This window comes from Mytilus trossulus, chromosome 12 (genome assembly GCF_036588685.1).
Source record: "Mytilus trossulus isolate FHL-02 chromosome 12, PNRI_Mtr1.1.1.hap1, whole genome shotgun sequence".
Classification (NCBI taxonomy): Eukaryota; Metazoa; Mollusca; class Bivalvia; order Mytilida; family Mytilidae; genus Mytilus; species Mytilus trossulus.
Window position 1 is genome coordinate 13,828,340 of NC_086384.1, and position 18,610 is coordinate 13,846,949.

The following is an 18,610-nucleotide window of genomic DNA, read 5'->3' on the forward strand; positions in this document are numbered from 1 at the left end:
GGGGACCTTTAAAACTTGCTCTGTCAATGAGATGAAAATGAGAAAATGCATCTCGTTTAAAATTATTGTACAAGTATAATTAATGTAAACCATGATATAAATATATAAGATCTGGAAAACACTAAAAAAACCATAATCTGTTTATACCATGCGTAAATCTACATAGAGAGGTGCAATTGTGACCGGTTTGAAACGTTATCTTACAACCACAAATCAAAGTAAAATAGTAAAAATAAAATACAAATGAATGCATCAACAATAAAAGAATACACTCATTTTCCAAAACATATTGAAATAAAATTGTTGATCTCAGGTGATGTAGCTCGTAGTTGCAACACGAACAGCATAAACACCGAGAGTGATTTTAGAATTCTTCAGAAGAGTGGCAGATACGGCTCCACATGTGGCATCATTCATGATGCTCATGTTTACACGACAATAGTGATACATCTTATTCAGTAGGTTCATTCAAGAAAAAGAGGACGCTAATGTGGTTACGACAACTGGTAAATATCCGTCGAATCGGAGAGACTTATTCTCCATAGCGTTCAACCAACTCATGATGACCTCTGTCAAATTGTCATAAAAAGTTTTAAAAGATCATCACTCGGAAACCTAGGTTTAAAAACATCCTTGTAAGCAGAAACCCTCTTTTAAGGAAATCATGATAGTAAATGCAAGCATTACAAGTTTACAACTGCATTGGCATTTTTCTCACATTAAGAGCACAAAGAGGTTAATTATGCCATACGTTGTTGCTATAATAGGGAATGAATTAAAACCTCAAGTTTGGTCATTTTGTATTTCTTATACTTTACATTTCTTCCTACACAGAGAAGGAGATTACTAGAAGTATTACTTTACTCAATTTAAAAACAAATGAATAGTTTCAGAAATGTAAAACAAATCAAAAGAAAAAAATCCAAAAGCATAAGATGACTAATATCAAAATAATTAACGAAAACAATTATGAGAAAGCAGCTAACGACGAACTCTAGATGACAGACACATTTAAAACGTGATGGGATGTAATAATATATGATAAGAGGAGTAATACCAACATTGATTTTCCCAATAAGTCTTTGTTAAATTGGCATTTTTCACAAAATTGTGCAGAATTTTTCTTTGTTACAAAAGAGAAATTAACATGTAAGACGTCCATTTTCTTCCTACACAGAGAAGGTATTTACCATTAGTATTACGTTACTCAATTAGAAACAAATGAATAGTTTCAGAAATGTGTAATCAATTAAAAGAAAAAAATCCAAAAGCATAAGATGACTTATATAAGAAATAATTAACGAAAAAAGAATATGAAAGAAAGCAGCTAACGACGAACTCTAGAGGACAGGCAAATGAAAAATGTGATGGGTTGTATCATAAAATGAGTTTTACCAATATGTATTTCCCCTATTAGTCTTTGTTTAATTGGCATTTTTCACAAAACTGTGCAGAATTTGTCTGTGTTACAAATAAGAAATAAACAAATAAGACGTCCATTTTCATTGAACTTGTACACATTTTGTTTAGGGGCCAGTTGAAATCCGCTTCCGGATGCTCGATTTTTTCGCTATGTTGAAGATCCTTTTGTTGTATATTTCACTCTTTTGTCTGGTTTTGACTCATTGGCACTAGGCATGAATAATGTTTTATCCTGTCCAGTACAGTTCACATTACCTTTCATTGCATATAAGATAATTCCTATTACTGTAAGTAAACAAATAAACTGTTCACAACTTTTCTCTTGTTATGATGAATCAATCGTAATGCAAAAATATTTAATTTGCCGAATAATTTGTACAATAGCATTATAAATTTTCAATCACTTCTTGCTCAGTATATGAAGGGATTAACGATGCCCTGAAACGCACTAAGGATATTCACTAAAATCAAAGTTTTCGACGGAGGTGCAACAAACTCGGAAGTGGTCTTTTTGTTCAATCTACAAAACAAAAAGACGTTATGAGACCACTGAAAAAGAGAGAGCATTCAAAAATATTTTACTCCAGTCCATGCCTCAGGAGGAGAATTTCTTTTGAATGCAAGACTTGGTAGACCAGTCAAAATCCAATCATGTTGAAGACAATGAACTGATTGTACACCAATAGTTTTAAAACAATGCTCAATTTCTATGTTTTCATATCAGAGGTTTTAGAATTGAAGTAACGTTATTAAAGAAACAACATAATATATTCTTTTTATTCCAAACACTATCTAGTTATTTCATAATTTCTATTTAAGGTAATATATCTTTAAAATCACTGTATAATTAATATGATATTTATTTATGTGCATGTATATGCTCGGAAACGGGCGCTCTGATTGGATTTAATGAATATTCTTATTCTTATTCGTGTTAAAAAAAACCTTCTCAGTGACTCTTTTATAAGAGCACAAATAAAAGAACGAAGCTGTTGAGAATAATCTTTTTGTTGAAGACCGTGGACCTGTTGATGTAGGGAACCGTCATTTAACGTCAAGGGAGGTTCGGGTTGGGTTATGTTTTAAACAAAATCTGATGCCAAATTTGATGGTCAAGCAAATGTCTAAAAATAATATTCTGATTCCAAATAGTGCTGAAAATGTTAAAAACTTTGAATTTTCCGTAAAACTAAGGATTTTCTTAACCCAAGCATAGATTACCATAGCCGTATTTGACACCACTTTTTAGAATTTTGGAATCTCATTGCTCTTCAACTTTTAACTTGTTTGACTTTATAAATATTTTGATATATGAGCGTCACTGATAAGTCTTATGTAGACGAAACGCGCGTCTGTCGTACTAAATTATAATCCTGGTACCTATTGAAATATTACTTTTGATTGATAGCGTCGAAATCATTTTTATAAATACGACAAAACACATACCCCCCTTGAAGTTTAACGGTTGATTTCTTTGTAGGTTAGTAATATGTACATAGACGAATATTATAGACGTTTGTGTGGATGGCTGTGAAGTTAGCAGCTGGTTCGTTATTCGATATTCGATATTCAAATTTGATTTAAAATCATAAAAAAGTATAACATTTGTTAACACTTAAAGCATTTTTTTCATTGATGAAAGGAGTGCAAAGATACGTAGGCATTCCTTTTATGACACCCATTACCAAAACGTCTATACTATCAATGTGTATCAAACTCTCGAATATAAACTATTATCAATGTTTTTGTATGTTTCATAGTTGTCTTTGTGTAATATAGATTTTTATCGATAAACAAAAACAAAACTGTTAATTTACATTTATTATTTTTGAAAAAAACAAAAACAATCACTCTAGAAACATTTTGAATTATGAATAGAAATATATATGGAAAGCCCCCAAAAAATATATATAAAAGTTAAAAACCTACCTGAGACCGCTTGAGTGACGATGAGACCCCCTGTTCTTTCAATATCCATAAAAGTCGACGACTTCATAGAATCTGTACATATAAAAATTGTATCACAAGGATTTCCCAGAATGATGTCATCTTCGATATCTAAGGAGAGATTAGCATGTCATTTTTCAGCTAAAAAAAATCAAAATTAAAGGACAAAGGGCACATGTAAATGATAAGAGCCCCAAGATTTCTCAATCTGCCTAATATTTAGCAGATAGTTAGTAAAAACATAGAGTTTAACATGACTAAAAGGAATTTTGTCTTTTATGTTTACGGAGGATCAAAAGTGCTAGTTGGATATCCAAAATATAGAGCGAAAACCTACCTTAGACCGCTAAAATGAGGTTGAGATCTCCTGGTATTTCAATGTCCATAATATTGAAGTAAATCATAGACCCTATATATATATATAAAAAGGTTGTACAAGGAAGATTTTCCGGAATAATGTCATCTTCGGTATCTAGGGAGGGCTTAGATTGTCACCTTTCAGTAAAACAAAATGACTAAGTTTAGGACAAAGGGCACAGGGCAATGGTAAGAGCCCCTTGATGTCCCAAATTTTCTTATATTATGCATACTTCCAGTTAATAACTACGTGACTAGATGAAAATTGAATATAAATCCTGAAAAGAAAGCCAAAGCAGCCAAACTTGGCCTTAAATTTCATGTTCATCTAACGAAAGATTTTGAAAAACGTTTTAACATTAGAAAATTGATGATATTAAGACACATTTTAGGGCATTTTGTCGACGACTTAATGACATTTGTTTACAAATGTTTACCCATTTTGAAAGAATTCAATTAGTAACATTTCAAATGATACATGAGATAAATGCAATATTTCCGATTTTCAGTTGTAGCTTAACTGAAATATGTGAAAAGTAAAATCACAAAAATACTGAACTCAGAGGAAAATCAATTTGGAAAGTCCATACTCACATGGCAAAATCAAAAAACAAAACGCATCAAAAACGAATGGACAAGAACTGTCATATTCCTGACTTGGTACAGGCATTTTCAAATGTAGAAAATGGTGGATTAAACCTGGTTCTATAGCGCTAACCCTCTCACTTAAATAACAGTCTCATCAAATTCCGTTACATTTACATGATGCGTTAAATAAACTGTCACAATCAATAAAATAGTCAAAATATGGGAACATCAGTCATCATCGTATAACAATTTAACAGGACACAACAACATCTACTATCTACGAACACATGGATTGATTTGAGTGTCTGACGTCAGAAAAATTATATACGTCACGTGACATAGCCGATTTATTGTGACTTGCCTTAATCTAACGGGAATGTCGAAATGGATCTTATAACGGCAAAATATGTTTCAGGAAGACTCTATAAAGATTTTTCATGTTTCATCACCGCTGCTTTTAAGCTACAATTGCAAATTATCAGTAATATAATATAATTGAATAATGTTAAATTTGCATATTAAAACGTTTTTTTATTTTTTTTCTTATAGCAGGATGAGTAATAAACTTGGTCAATTTAGCCTTATTGATAGTCAGATGAGTCTTATTAAAGCATATTATAATTTGAAATTACTTTAAATGTCATTATTGAGTGTATTTGATTTTCTACCAAGCTTGCATATTTTTTATTGGACTTCATTTGGCATGATGACAATAACAAGTACACTATTTGTATTATTTTTTAGACATCATTCAATATAAAAATGTACCATATGATATCAAAAACCTCCGTTTGTAGTTGTAATCCTAAAAAAACCCACTTCAAATTTAAATCAATATTATTCAACATTGCACATAATTTCCAAATCAAACAAGTCGGAAAGTGAAGACACCGTTGCATGCTATCGCTTCGAGTCTCATTCCACATGATCTGTAAAATGAATTGTTAGATCTTTTGGCTGATTCATTTATTTTAATTATGAATATTCCTTTGTTTTTCTTTATCCAAAAAAAAGTATTGCTTTGAATGTTCCCTAAAACTGCTCTGGAAAACGTGTGAATGAAATTGTCACTTGAACAATCAAACAGGATAGATCAAACTGTTCACAAGAGCCCAAATGATACAGCAATAAACAACTTTTTGTACATATGCCTTTCTGATTCAATTTTATTCTTTATTTTAATTATAAGTTTTCCTTTTTCAAGCAAAACTGAGGATCTAGTAAATATTTCAATGATTTGACTTGCATGTATACGTCTTTAATAAAGTAATAAAACAGTGATATTAAAAGATTATGTCTGTCATTCTTTCTTTCGTTGCTGATTATATTGGAAAGGTAATCCAGTCTCATGTTATCAGCATGTATCTGTTTCTTTTGTTCACTTTTTAATTAATCAAACTTAATTGAGAATTTTATATCTATTGGATATGTTTCTTACGTCGTAACTATAATCCCCTTCCCTTTTCATATATGTGACCTACCGAATTATATTATATACTGGGTTTGTAATAATGAGCCCCACGACGGATGTCGCATGTAGAGCATGATCTGTCTACCCTTTCGGAGCACCTGGGATAACTTCGAGTTTTTGATGGGGTTTTTGTTGCTCAGTCTTTAGTTTTCTATGTTGTTTGTTGTGTACTATTATTTGTCTGTTTTTTTAATTTTTAGCCATGGCTATGTCAATTTATTTTTTATGTATCAGGTTGACTGTTCCTCTGGTATCTTTCGCCTCTCTTTCATGATTTTTACCATAGAACTTTTGCCGTTACATAATATGCAATATGTAACTGTTTTCTCAACGTCTTATAAATTAAGTTCTATTCATATATTTATACTCTTTCTCCATTAAAAAAAAACCAAAAAGAAACCAGTATTACCTAAAGTGCACGATAAATAAACTTGAAAAATAATCGTTTTTTCAACTATGATTTATTGGTAAAACAAGTACATTTATATGATTATAATCCTCATGAAGAGTATATAAAGTTCATTGTTCATGTTGTTTTAGGGGTATATTTCTAAGTAGCCTGACTTTAGTCTGAAGCTATTGGTGTTTGAAATTGCTAAGTAAATTACGATCATTTCATTGAGTATCCTGCATACGTTTAATAGTAGGTAATTCTTGTAGCAATGCATGTTTAACATTGAGAATCAAAAATATGAAAAAGAAGATGTGGTATGATTGCCAATGAGTCAATTCTCCACAAGAGACCAAATGACACAGACATTTACAAGAACAGGTCACCGTCTGATCTTTATCATGTCAACTTGTGCATAAAAATTTCAAGCAATTGATCATCCAAAAAATAAATACTTGCAATTTGCGATGAATTATATTTAGTATAATTAGGTTAATGTTTCAAATTATAATATTTATTTTCAAATTATAATAATGTCATCCTACTGGAAAAGTCATTTTTTTGTGTAATTTTCTGCATTATTATATATAATGATAGTCCTCCTCCGCTCTGTGTCCACTGTATATAAACCTATGGTGGCTACTGATTTTTATAACAGAGATAACGAGGATATACCCAACATCAAACATCTACAGACAGCGTAACATTCGTACAACGTATTTAATATTTTATTTTCATTGTTAGTGTTGATTGATTTTTTTTTCCATTTGTCATTATCTTTAAAAGAAAAAAGAAAAAAAAGAAGAAAAAATTTAACTATTCTGCCACTGACAACATGTACTTTCATATATTTTTGTTAGAAATTGTTACATATTTGGCTGTTTTGTCATCTTTAGAATCATATAAGGGTTAAATAATTCACTAGGTTTTGTCAATGTCTAAAAAACCTAAACAGCTACTATAATACATCTAGGTGTACAGTTTTCAAGATGAATATCAAATGTGCATCTGTAAATAGATGTAATTTTGGGGCCCTTTATAGCTTGTTATTCGGTGTGAGCCAAGGCTCCGTGTTGAAGGCCGTACATTGACCTATAATGGTTTACTTTTATAAATTGTTATTTGGATGACGATTTATCTATAAAGCTGTATATCAACTGTGCAGTTGTAAATCTGAATATAAACTGTACATATGTAAAGCTTTTTATAAACTGTACATCTGTAAAATACATATAAACAACTTTACAGATGAACAGTTTATACACAGCTTTACAGATGTACAATTGAAATGTATCATTAGAATTGTAAATTAAGATTACTTGTACTCAAGTAGCTGTGTAATGATGATTCTACAAAACAAGAACAACTCATTAATAGAATAATTATTAAAGATAAGATAATATTCAGTTAATAGTTATCAAAGGTACCAGGATTATAATTTATTACGCCAGACGCATGTTTCGTCGTCATAAGACTTATAAGTGACGCTCAGATCAAAAAAGATATAAAAAAATTAAAAAAAATTAAAAAACTTTGGATCGTTAGTTAATTTTTGTTAAAAGAGGGACGAAAGATACCAAAGGGACAGTCAAACTCATAAATCTAAAACAAACTGACAACGCCATGGCTAAAAATGAAAAAGACAAACAGAAAAACAATAGTACACATGAAACAACATAGAAAACTAAAAAATAACCACCATGAACCCCACCAAAAACTAGGGGTGATCTCAGGTGCGCCTGAAGGGTAAGCAGATCCTGCTCCACATGTGGCACCCGTCATCGTGTTGCTTATGTGATTACAAATCTGGTAAATAGTCTTATTCGGTAGGTCACATTCATGAAAGGGAAGGGGATTGTAGTTACGACGTAAGGAACATATCCGATATCATTTGTGAAACGGTTATTCCATAACGGTCAACCAACTCGTGATAGCGTCCGTAAAATTTACGAAGGGATGATTTCAACTTCATCATTTGGAACTCTTGGTTTACCTATCTATATATCAAGTAATGATACTATTATCTTTAATCCGGATTAAGAATTTCATATGTTTGTATTTGCCCAAACAAAACAGCTAGTACTTACATATCTTCTAAAACATAAGTTTATACTGTGACAGTCGATTATTCAAAAAAGAAACATGTAGGACCAAGTGCCACTTACAAAACATATACTCACAGTGTAAAAAAGCTCTTTAAACAAACTAGTAAACATTTTGTTTAGAACCTCTTTCAACAATTTTGCATATTTCAATGATACCAAAATTATCTCCGTAAATTGTCATCGAAAATTTCGAAACAATATTGAAATTTGTTCATGATCTTGTAAAATTGACATATTATCACCGTTTTTGTACTCGAGTAACATGACGGGTGCCGTTTGTGGAACAGGACCTGCATATCCATCCATAGCCTTTGAAAATACTAATTGTTTCGTTTAGGTACGTGTTGCTCAGTTTTTGTTACTCTATGTTGTGTTTTGAGTAATGTTGATTATCTGCTTGTCCGTTTGTTTTTAAATCTTATTGTAGCTTAGGCGTTGTTTTTACTTGAAATAAGTTGTATCTAAGGGACACTTAAATTATTCATGTTTTTTTATAATCAGTAAAATTTCAGTTTTAAGCTATCTTTACTTTATTTAGCCACATGCTTAAAACAAGTAAGTGTTAAATACTACTATTAATAATAACTAGCGTCTTTCCACATATAAAATTTTTGTGTTAGATGTGAATTAGGACACCGTGTTAAAGCCCCAACTTATCTAATCAGGATTACCCCCCTCAAGCACCCTCAAAATCCTAATATCACTAATAAGGATAACCTCCCTTATGTACAATCAAAGCCCAAACATCCATAAAAAGGATTATCTTTCTTATGTACACTTAAAGCCCCAATGTCTCTTAAAAGGATTACCTCCCTTATTTACACTCAAAGTCCTGATATATCTTAAAAGGATTAACTCCCTAATATAAACTTAAAGACCTAACATCTCCTAAAAAGATTTTCTCCCTTATGTACACTCAAAGCCCAGACATCTCTTAAAAAGATTACCTCCCTTATGTACACTCAAATGTCCAACATCTCTAATAAGGAGTATTTGCCTTATGTACACTATAAGTCCCAAAATCTAAAATGATGATTACCTCCACTATAAACAGTCCAAGGCCTAATATATCTTTTAAGGATTACCTCCCTTATGTAAACTATCAACCCCAACATCTCTTATAAATGCTACCTCCATTATGTATACTTTAAGCCCAAACATCTCTAAGTAAATTTACCTCCCCTTTGTAGACTGTAAGCCCGAACATCTGTTATAAGGATTACCTCCCTTATGTACACTCTAAGTAAAATATCTCTTTCAATGATCATAACAAATGTTAATTCAACAGATCGGGCGGAAATTTGCATAAGGACAGTTTATTTGAAGATGTGTGTGATAAGGATGATTGCCGTTATAATTATGATTATTGAATCTAATCACCTAGTAGTATCACTAAGCGCATTAAAAAAATAACTGAGTGTATGATATGGGACGATTAACTAGGCACTGCATTGATGAGTTTATCTCGAAACTGCTTTCTAGAGATGAAATAGTCTTAATTAAGCGAACTATTTAAACTCCGTCCAGTCAAGTGAAATAAATCTTGAAATACCTGTTTGTCTATATTCTTCCACCTTGTATTTTCAGAAAATGAAAACACTTTAAGTTGTGATGACGCTTGTGGTAGTAGGACACTGCCTACTGGAAGATATTTTGGGAAACATACCGGAAAGCAAAAGATCGGTAAGAAGCATAAAAAATCCTACAGATCAGTCACAACATACTACTTACAGATCAGTCACACCTGACTACTTACAGATCGGTCACTCCTGACTACTTACAGATCAGTCAAACCTGACTACTTACAGATCAGTCACAACTAACTAATGACAGAACAGCCACAACTGACTACTGACAGATCAGTCACAACTGACTTTTTACAGATTAGTCACAACTGATTACTTACAGATCAGTCACAACTGATTACTTACAGATCAGTCACAACTGATTACTTACAGATCAGTCACAACTGATTACTTACAGATCAGTCACAACTAACTACTAACAGATCAGTCACAACTGATTACTTACAGATCAGTCACAACTGATTACTTACAGATTAGTCACAACTGATTACTTACAGATTAGTCACAACTGATTACTTACAGATCAGTCACAACTGATTACTTACAGATCAGTCACAACTGATTACTTACATATCAGTCACAACTAACTACTTACAGATCAGTCACAACTAACTACTTACAGATTAGTCACAACTGATTACTTACAGATCGGTATTTTACAAACAAAAAACGAACGATTCATCAGTTTCAGATATCGTGCCTAAAACTGACAGATTGGTGAATAATTTAAAACTAAAAAATTAGATTATTTAGTAACACATAGAAACAAGAAAACGATCTATACTATAAAGTACCTTACATATATTTGCTAGCAGTTTTAGTGTCATTAATCTGTATATATGTGTCTGATTCTATGATTTATGATCAATGTTTAGAATATAAGAATATATATCTGATTTGTTGAACTAATAGATAAAAAAGTTGTTCTTTGTATGTTTTGTCAGCGAGAGGAAATAAGTCCAACAATTGTGTCATTGTAAACGGTTGAAACTGTCGTAAATTATACCATGTCAATCACATCACATTTGTAGCCGTTTTTGTTTGTTATAATTTACTTAGTGGATCCTTAGTTCATGTATTAAGGGAACAAATTACAGTTTCCCAGCATTAGGTTAACCTTATGAGTACCCAAGGTAGGTAAAGGAAGTCAACTTAGGAGCGCTGTATGGAGTCATGTTTCATGTATCTATGAATGTCTGCAGTGTGTTTATATACAATATGAATTTTGAAACCAATTGAAATAGTTTCAAGAGAAATATTCAAAAAGACTTACCTTATTGTTCCACACGACACTATTGTTTTAAAATTAATGTTTGTTTTTTTATTCTTATTAATTTATGTGTTTCTTTATATACATATTATTTGTACAGCTCGTCACAAGAAGAAGTCATGAAAATACACTCAACTTTTTGTATAGGATAGCTGATAATAATAGGAATGATCGATTATCAGCATCAGAATTGGCTCAATATACACAACCGAATCACGGCAAGACACCGTTACAGAATGCCAGAGAGACTGTTCGACTCTGTGATACCAATAATGATCGCGAGTTGACCAAAAAAGGTAATATATCGATCGCAACCAATGACACAAAAAGTTGTATGAATTAAGACTTTTTGAATCATGTATCCCATATCTGCTAATACTTTTGTGTTAAATTCGGATTTGCTTCAAATTTGATATGTGTTCATTATCTCCTCATAATTTAATTGTAGATGTAACGTGTCTTCTGATAAGATTGGGTGTATTGTCTTTCAGCTTATAGACATAATTTTTTTATGCAACTGTGATGCCATCAAATTTTTTTCATGATATACTACGGCTTTAAATTTAATGAAGAATTAATAATCATGATATAATCATCTTAATAAAAAAAAGGACAATGGAGAACAGTGGTGTAGCACATGAAATTCATAAAAGTTTCCGTACGTCTTTAAAAGAATGTTAATACAACGTGTATCAAATCAACAAACTTTGGAAGAATATACACTTTCCATACATACTATTATGGAGTATATCTATATACATACGATGTTTTTCTTAAAAAATAACATGTTCAACAAGACTTAACAAATGATATAACGGAAAAACTCCCACCGCAAGAATGCCTTAATAAAAACATATAATAATACATATTCCTATTGAATCATTTCTGAGATGACTTTGTTTAGAGAAGGGGAAACATAGGGTTCAAATAACTTCCTTCTCAAATTTTAAATTTTCTTTTTTAGAAATGCTGATATACTTGAATAGTGCGGAAAATTGAGGAATGCAGTGCGTTATTTGTTGTAACAACTATATAATTGTTATTTCATATTAAAGATGATCCCACAATTTAGGTGCTTATTAAAGTAAAAACATCAATGCTACTTATATAAAAAAAAGTCATCCAATTGTATAAGAGAAGAAAAAAACCGCAGGGATATTCAAACGCATTTGTTGAAAATAAACTGATAATGCCATGAAAAATTGAAGGAAAAAACCTTAAAACAAACAACACAATTCAAACGATTAAAAACAAGTCTTAAGACTGTGCAACACGAATCGCATTAAAAACCAGAAGTGATCTCAGGTGCCCACGGAGAAATCAAAGATTCTGCTTTATGTTGTTCATATAAGTTCAAACTTGGTGATAAATGTTTTATATATATTTAGAAATGAATGTTCGCTAGTCATAATACAATGAGCTATAAAAAGAAGATGTGGTTCATTGTAGTATGATTACCTATGATATACATACGTCATGTACACAGCAACCCAACACAAGGAAATGAATATACATTCAACGAACATTCATCTTCCCTTTAATGCGTTTATTGTAACATACCCTAGTATTTTATAAAAAGAGATGCCGCGTGCACAAGATGTGCTTATTTCCCTTCCTGAGCACATACGTTTACCTCGTTTGTTGGTGTGCTTTTTGATGCAAGTCTTTTTAGTCTATATAAAAGAGCAAAAACACTGTTTTGTTGAGGAATTGCACCAATCCGCATAAAGGCTCCACGATTTGAGATACTACTCGTGCTACAACAAACCTGTGAAACTTGTAGAAACATTGTTAAAACTGAAGAACATGCATTATTAGAGAGTTCATTGTACGATGACCTGCAACGTTTTAGCTTTATTTTGTTAGAAGAATTTAACTTTTTAATTTTAATTTTTCTTATCTGAATAAAATTTAAATTGTTTTAAAAGGTAATGATTGTGATATTAAAAAAAAAGATGTGGTATAATTGTCAATGAGACAACTATATATAAAAGACCAAAATGACACAAACGTTAACAACTATGGGTCACCACACGGCCTTCAACAATGAGCAAAGCATATACCGCACAGTCATTTATAAAAGACCCCGATAAGACAATGTAAAACAATTCAAACGAGAAAACTAACGGCCTTATATATGTAAAAAAAAATGAACGAAAAACAAATATGTAACACATAAACAAACGACAACCACTGAATTACAGGCTCCTGATTTGGGACAGGCACATACATAAATAATGTGGCGGGGTTAAACATGTTAGCGGGATCCCAACTCTCCCCTAACCTGGGATAGTGGTATAACAGTACAACAAAAGAACGAACTATAAAAATCATTTGAAAAAGGTTTAACTCATCAGATAGACAAAATATACAGGTAGACGTGGCCTCGCAGTTATCTGACAGCTAGTTCAAAGCCACTAACAACTAATTAAAAAAATCCTGCCTCTTAAAACTCAACAGCATTGTAATGAATAATATCAATATTCGCAAATTTAGTTGGATAGAAGACGTTGTCTTTTTTAATCGTTAAACTTTATATAATCTAAACAATTCATAGTTTTTAAGAAATTATAAATTAAGCTGTATATCAATATTTACGATTATCTTATTTTTAATTGTGTCTCCCATAACTCTCTTATAATGGCACCAGTTTTTTTTTTATACTATTTGATGTATTCATCTTATGTGTTATATTTGTAATACTAATGATGTGACGTTAATGAACTATTTGTATTGAATTTGTAGTGTACTGTTGATATACAGTGGTTTTGAAATACTAAGGCTTTTTTGTACCCCAGGCATAAATTACCTTAGCTGTATTTGGCAAATCTTTTAGGAATTTTGGTCCTCAATGCTCTTCAACTTCGTTCTTTATTTGGCCTTTTTAACTTTTTTGGATTCGAGTGTCACTGATGAGTCTTTTGTAGTCGAAACGCGCGTCTGGTGTATACTAAATTTAGTCCTAGTATATATGATGAATTTATTTAAAATCAAGCAATGGGAACTTTCAGATTGCATTAACATGTTATATCACACAATATTTGTTTATGCTCTACTTTACTCAATGTTAATGAAAGTAAACAATAGTATTAAGGAAACAGTTGTATAATTTAAAAAGTCACAAATACATACATTCAGAAAGAAATCGTTGATAATGTCTGCAATTGAATTAAAAGTTTATAATCTTTAACACCATGTGTTAAATTTCACATAACCTTTGCAGCTTATCTTCTTCTCGTCTGATATTTACCTATCGTACAAGAGACACCAAAATGTCTTTCGCTAAATGTAAGTATTTTTTTTGTAAATTTAATGATGTCTGACAACTTACAAGAGTCATATAATAATTAAAGTATTTGCCATTCAATTTGTATGGATTCATTTATTCTGTCAAGTGTCGATTGGGTTACGGAAGTACTTCTTTATTAACCATTATTTTAATAACTAATGAACAATAAACAGTACAACGTGTATATAGTCTGGTAAAATGACAGATGAATGAATATAGGTTATACGTTAATAAATATAAGGGTAGGTACATGTATTACTTGATTTTTTTCACCTGAATGGGCGGGATTTAACGGTTTCTCATATTAAAATTCCAGTCAATCTATAGACCGGTGTTTTTGGATTAACCCATAAATAAACTCATCATAGATACCAGGACTAGATTTTGTATATACGCCAATGCGCGTTTCGTCTACAAAAGACGCATCAGTGACGCGCAAATCCAACAAAATTTAAAACGGCCAAATAAAGTACGAAGTTGCAGGGCATTGAGGACCAAATTTTCTAAACGTTCCTACTAGTTATTCGTCCCATATCAAACACCCAGTTCATTTGTATATTATAATACCTTTAGTGACACTGATAGGTGATTATAAATCAATAGTGATAATAACGGAGTTCATCCTTATCACACACATCGTATAATAGACTGTCTATATGCAAATCAAAATGTAAGCTCCGGCCGATAAGTTAAAATGTATTGGTAATATTTGTAGACAAGACACGATATTGACCTCCTTCTTGAACGGTTTAACAGAGCACCTGAGAACACTTCCAATTTTCGGTGGGGATCGTGTTATTTAGTCTATAGTTTTCTATGTAATGTCGTCTGTATTATTATTATTTGTCTGTTTGTCTCTTTATTTTTAGCCATGCCGTTGTCAGTTTATTTTTAATCTTTTAGTTTGACTATTCCTCTGGTATTTTTCGTCCTGCTTTCACAATTCAAACACATTTGAACAGATTTAAATTTTTCTCTAAATTACTAAATACGAATCTCGATATAAAACTTCTTATAGGCACCCTGAATACTAAAAGAAGAAAACATGGTTAATATACAAAAAAAATGGAGATGTAGTATAAATGAAAACTATTGTTTAGATAATTTGCCGATAAAAAGAGAATAATGAGATTTTATTAGTTGACACGGCTATAATCGTTTCGCATGATATTTTTGTCAGTAAATCGTTATCAAAAACAAAAGAATCATTATTCTATGTATATGATATCGATTTCAATTAACATGTATACGACATGTGCTTCTCGTAAATCTCCTCCCGAAAACAAACTTGTGGAAGTCACATATAAACCTATTGGCATATGTTTACCAACTCCATTCAACTATAACCATGAACGGATTTATCCACGTGTACACATCCCTCTATGTGGAAAAAATTTGGTTGATTATATAGTGAATCACTGAAGCATGACTGGAGTGGACCCCTTCGGTCAGTCAGTGCCGCACCTTTTTGATTATGCTGTGAAACACACCTTAAGAAAGTGACAAAAAAGTATAAAAAAATAAGACAAAATGTAAAAAAACTGAACATCACAGAATGAAACATTGTTAGTCGACTTGATCACGTTTACTCTTTGAAAAATGTCATTGTCAATATAGTCTGTGTTTTTGCTGTGAAGTACCTCGCATTCATTCTCATTATTGTATTTTTCTGTTATGATGTTATGTTGTCTTTTATACCACCATTTTCACTTATCTCAGTCACGATATTACACTGTATTATTTTTTATTTTTTTCACGAAAGCCAAGTTACCCTACGACTAGATATCACTATTCAACTCGAAATAAATGCACCTTGGATATAAAAATTTGCCCAGGATTCAGAGTATATTCATGATCTAAAGACGAAATTCAATATTTTGATCGGTTGAATTTTTGGTCGTAGTAATCGAATGTGTTGTATTGTAGTGTTAGCTCAGATACACATGACAATACATTTTGACGTCTATTTTAAAAATGGCACAAATATTGGGCCTTAATTTGAGTCTGTGACAACAGACCGGAGTTCTTTTTGAGGAACTCATTTCGAACATTTAAATAACCTGCCCTCTCTATTATTATGTCTGAAGAAATTACAAAGTGATAAGTTTTATCATATGTATCTGTATATTCCAGTAAGGTCTAGATCACTCACCTGCTGATTGAGCACCTGCTGATATAGCACCATCAGCTGGCGATACGGCACCTTTTTGGGAAAATTTGATTTGCCTCCCTTTGCACAGTGTCTTAAGTTTTCAGAGAAAAACTATTATTGATATAATTAAACTAAATTAAATTGCCAAAAAAATCATTGTGTTCTTCCACAACCATTTCAAACTTAATAACATATATTCACACATGTGTATTTTCAAAAACAAATCTAATTTACAACTATTTTCTTCTCATTTTAAGATAATTTAAATTATTTTGTCCGGATTTATTTGAATAAATACTTTGAAAATGTAAGTATTTTTCAATTGGCTTTGTAGTATCTCCTTTAGATTTAAATAATATGTAAACTATAAGCTAAAAGAAGAAGATTTAATTTTCGTTTTTAATATTTTTCATATAACTCACCAATAACGATGCCTGCCCTGGGATGTTTATAGATGTTCCGGACCATATGAGTATTTGGACCATACGCGTATGGTCATGACCATATGCGTATACTCATATGGTCCGACCATAAGCGTATGGTCCGACCGTACGCGTATGGTCCGACCGTACGCGTATGGTCGGACCATATGAGTATTATACTCGTTTGGTTATTAACGGGCCGGACCATATGAGTATTTGGACCATATAGGTATTTTTTCAAATATACAATAGAAATAATAAGTATTAATTTTACATTTTAAAGCTACATAAACATTAAATATTGATACCACAGTAAGTTTATCTTAGTTGTCATCGCTTATTGTATTCGTGTTTGCTTTTGTATACTTGGAATGTCATTCACTAGAAACTCTAGATCTCCAATATCGTAAAATGAATATCACAGATCAAATTAAATATAGGCAATAGCTATTTTCTAGCTCTTAAATGCTATTTTACTGGTCTTATAATTAAGATTAAAATAGAAGTATAGAAATAAAAGAAGATCCTTGCCGGTGATGTCACCTACTTTTAACAATAAAATTCCTTTTACAATATGTTCATTTGATTTTGACATCTTGTTATAATTGTACTTACAAATAGTAAGTAATATTAACTGTGTGAAACTGTTTTTTTTTATATTTTTTTAAAAATATATAATAAAATGCCATTTTGGTGACGTAACAACCAGAAGGGTCACACCTAATGAAGAGTTTAAAAGTATACGTGTTGATTACCCCGACCATACGCGTACGGTCCGACCATACGCGTATGGTCGGACCATATGAGTATATACCCATATGGTCATGACCATACGCGTATGGTCCAGATACTCATATGGTCCGGAACAGATATATTAGAGAATGATAGACAAAGACAACAGAATGGACACAAAAAAGGAAATAAAAAACAATAGGATAACAATAGAGAATAATATATGTAAACGAGAACTTAAAGACAAAAATGTAAACCTCGTACTAATTAGACAAACAATGGTGCCTGTCATGCACATGCATGAAGGTCTGGATTGGGTGTTGATATAACAGAAAATAACGGAAATAGAAGAAATAATGGGCAAAAACGAAAAGATAATAATATGGGGGGGGGGGGGGGGATAATGGGATAAAATATAATGAACATATAGATAGGGCCATAACAAAGAATAGGTTTGTTTGCCCAAACCCTACATACCCAGAAAAAAAGCTGCCTTCTCAAATTCTTTTATTGTCCTGATTTGAAGAAGTTTTTTTTAATCAGATAGGCATGAAGACTAATGAACATCCGATACTTCAATTTCTTTAAAAAAAAAAAAAAATGCCTACCTACATACCCACTGTCTCGACCTTGGGTAGGTTTTGGGCAAACCAAAATATTTTGAATTGTGGCCTAGAGCAGGAGCATTTTTTTCTATTTGAATTTAAAGCACAATGAAATAAATACGGAACAACTTCAGTTTTGATCAGTCTTTTAAAAGTTTTATATGTGTGTGTTTTGTGTACTTTTGTTTGTTGGTCATTTTTTCTTTTCTCCATGGTGTTGTCAGTTTATTTTCGACTTGTTAGTTTGAATATCCCTATGATATCTTTTGCATC

At 31.7% G+C, this 18,610-nt stretch overlaps 1 protein-coding gene across 1 annotated transcript in view; it reads left to right on the plus strand.

Annotated features, from left to right (window-relative positions):
• Window positions 1-14,365: 14,365 nt before the first annotated feature.
• LOC134692229 (uncharacterized) overlaps window positions 14,366-18,610 on the plus strand; it is a 50,047-nt gene continuing 45,802 nt past the window's right edge. The window contains exon 1 of the mRNA XM_063552679.1: window positions 14,366-14,425. Coding sequence (XP_063408749.1) covers window positions 14,410-14,425 — 16 coding nt within the window. The 5' untranslated portion in view covers window positions 14,366-14,409. The remainder of the gene's footprint in view (window positions 14,426-18,610) is intronic.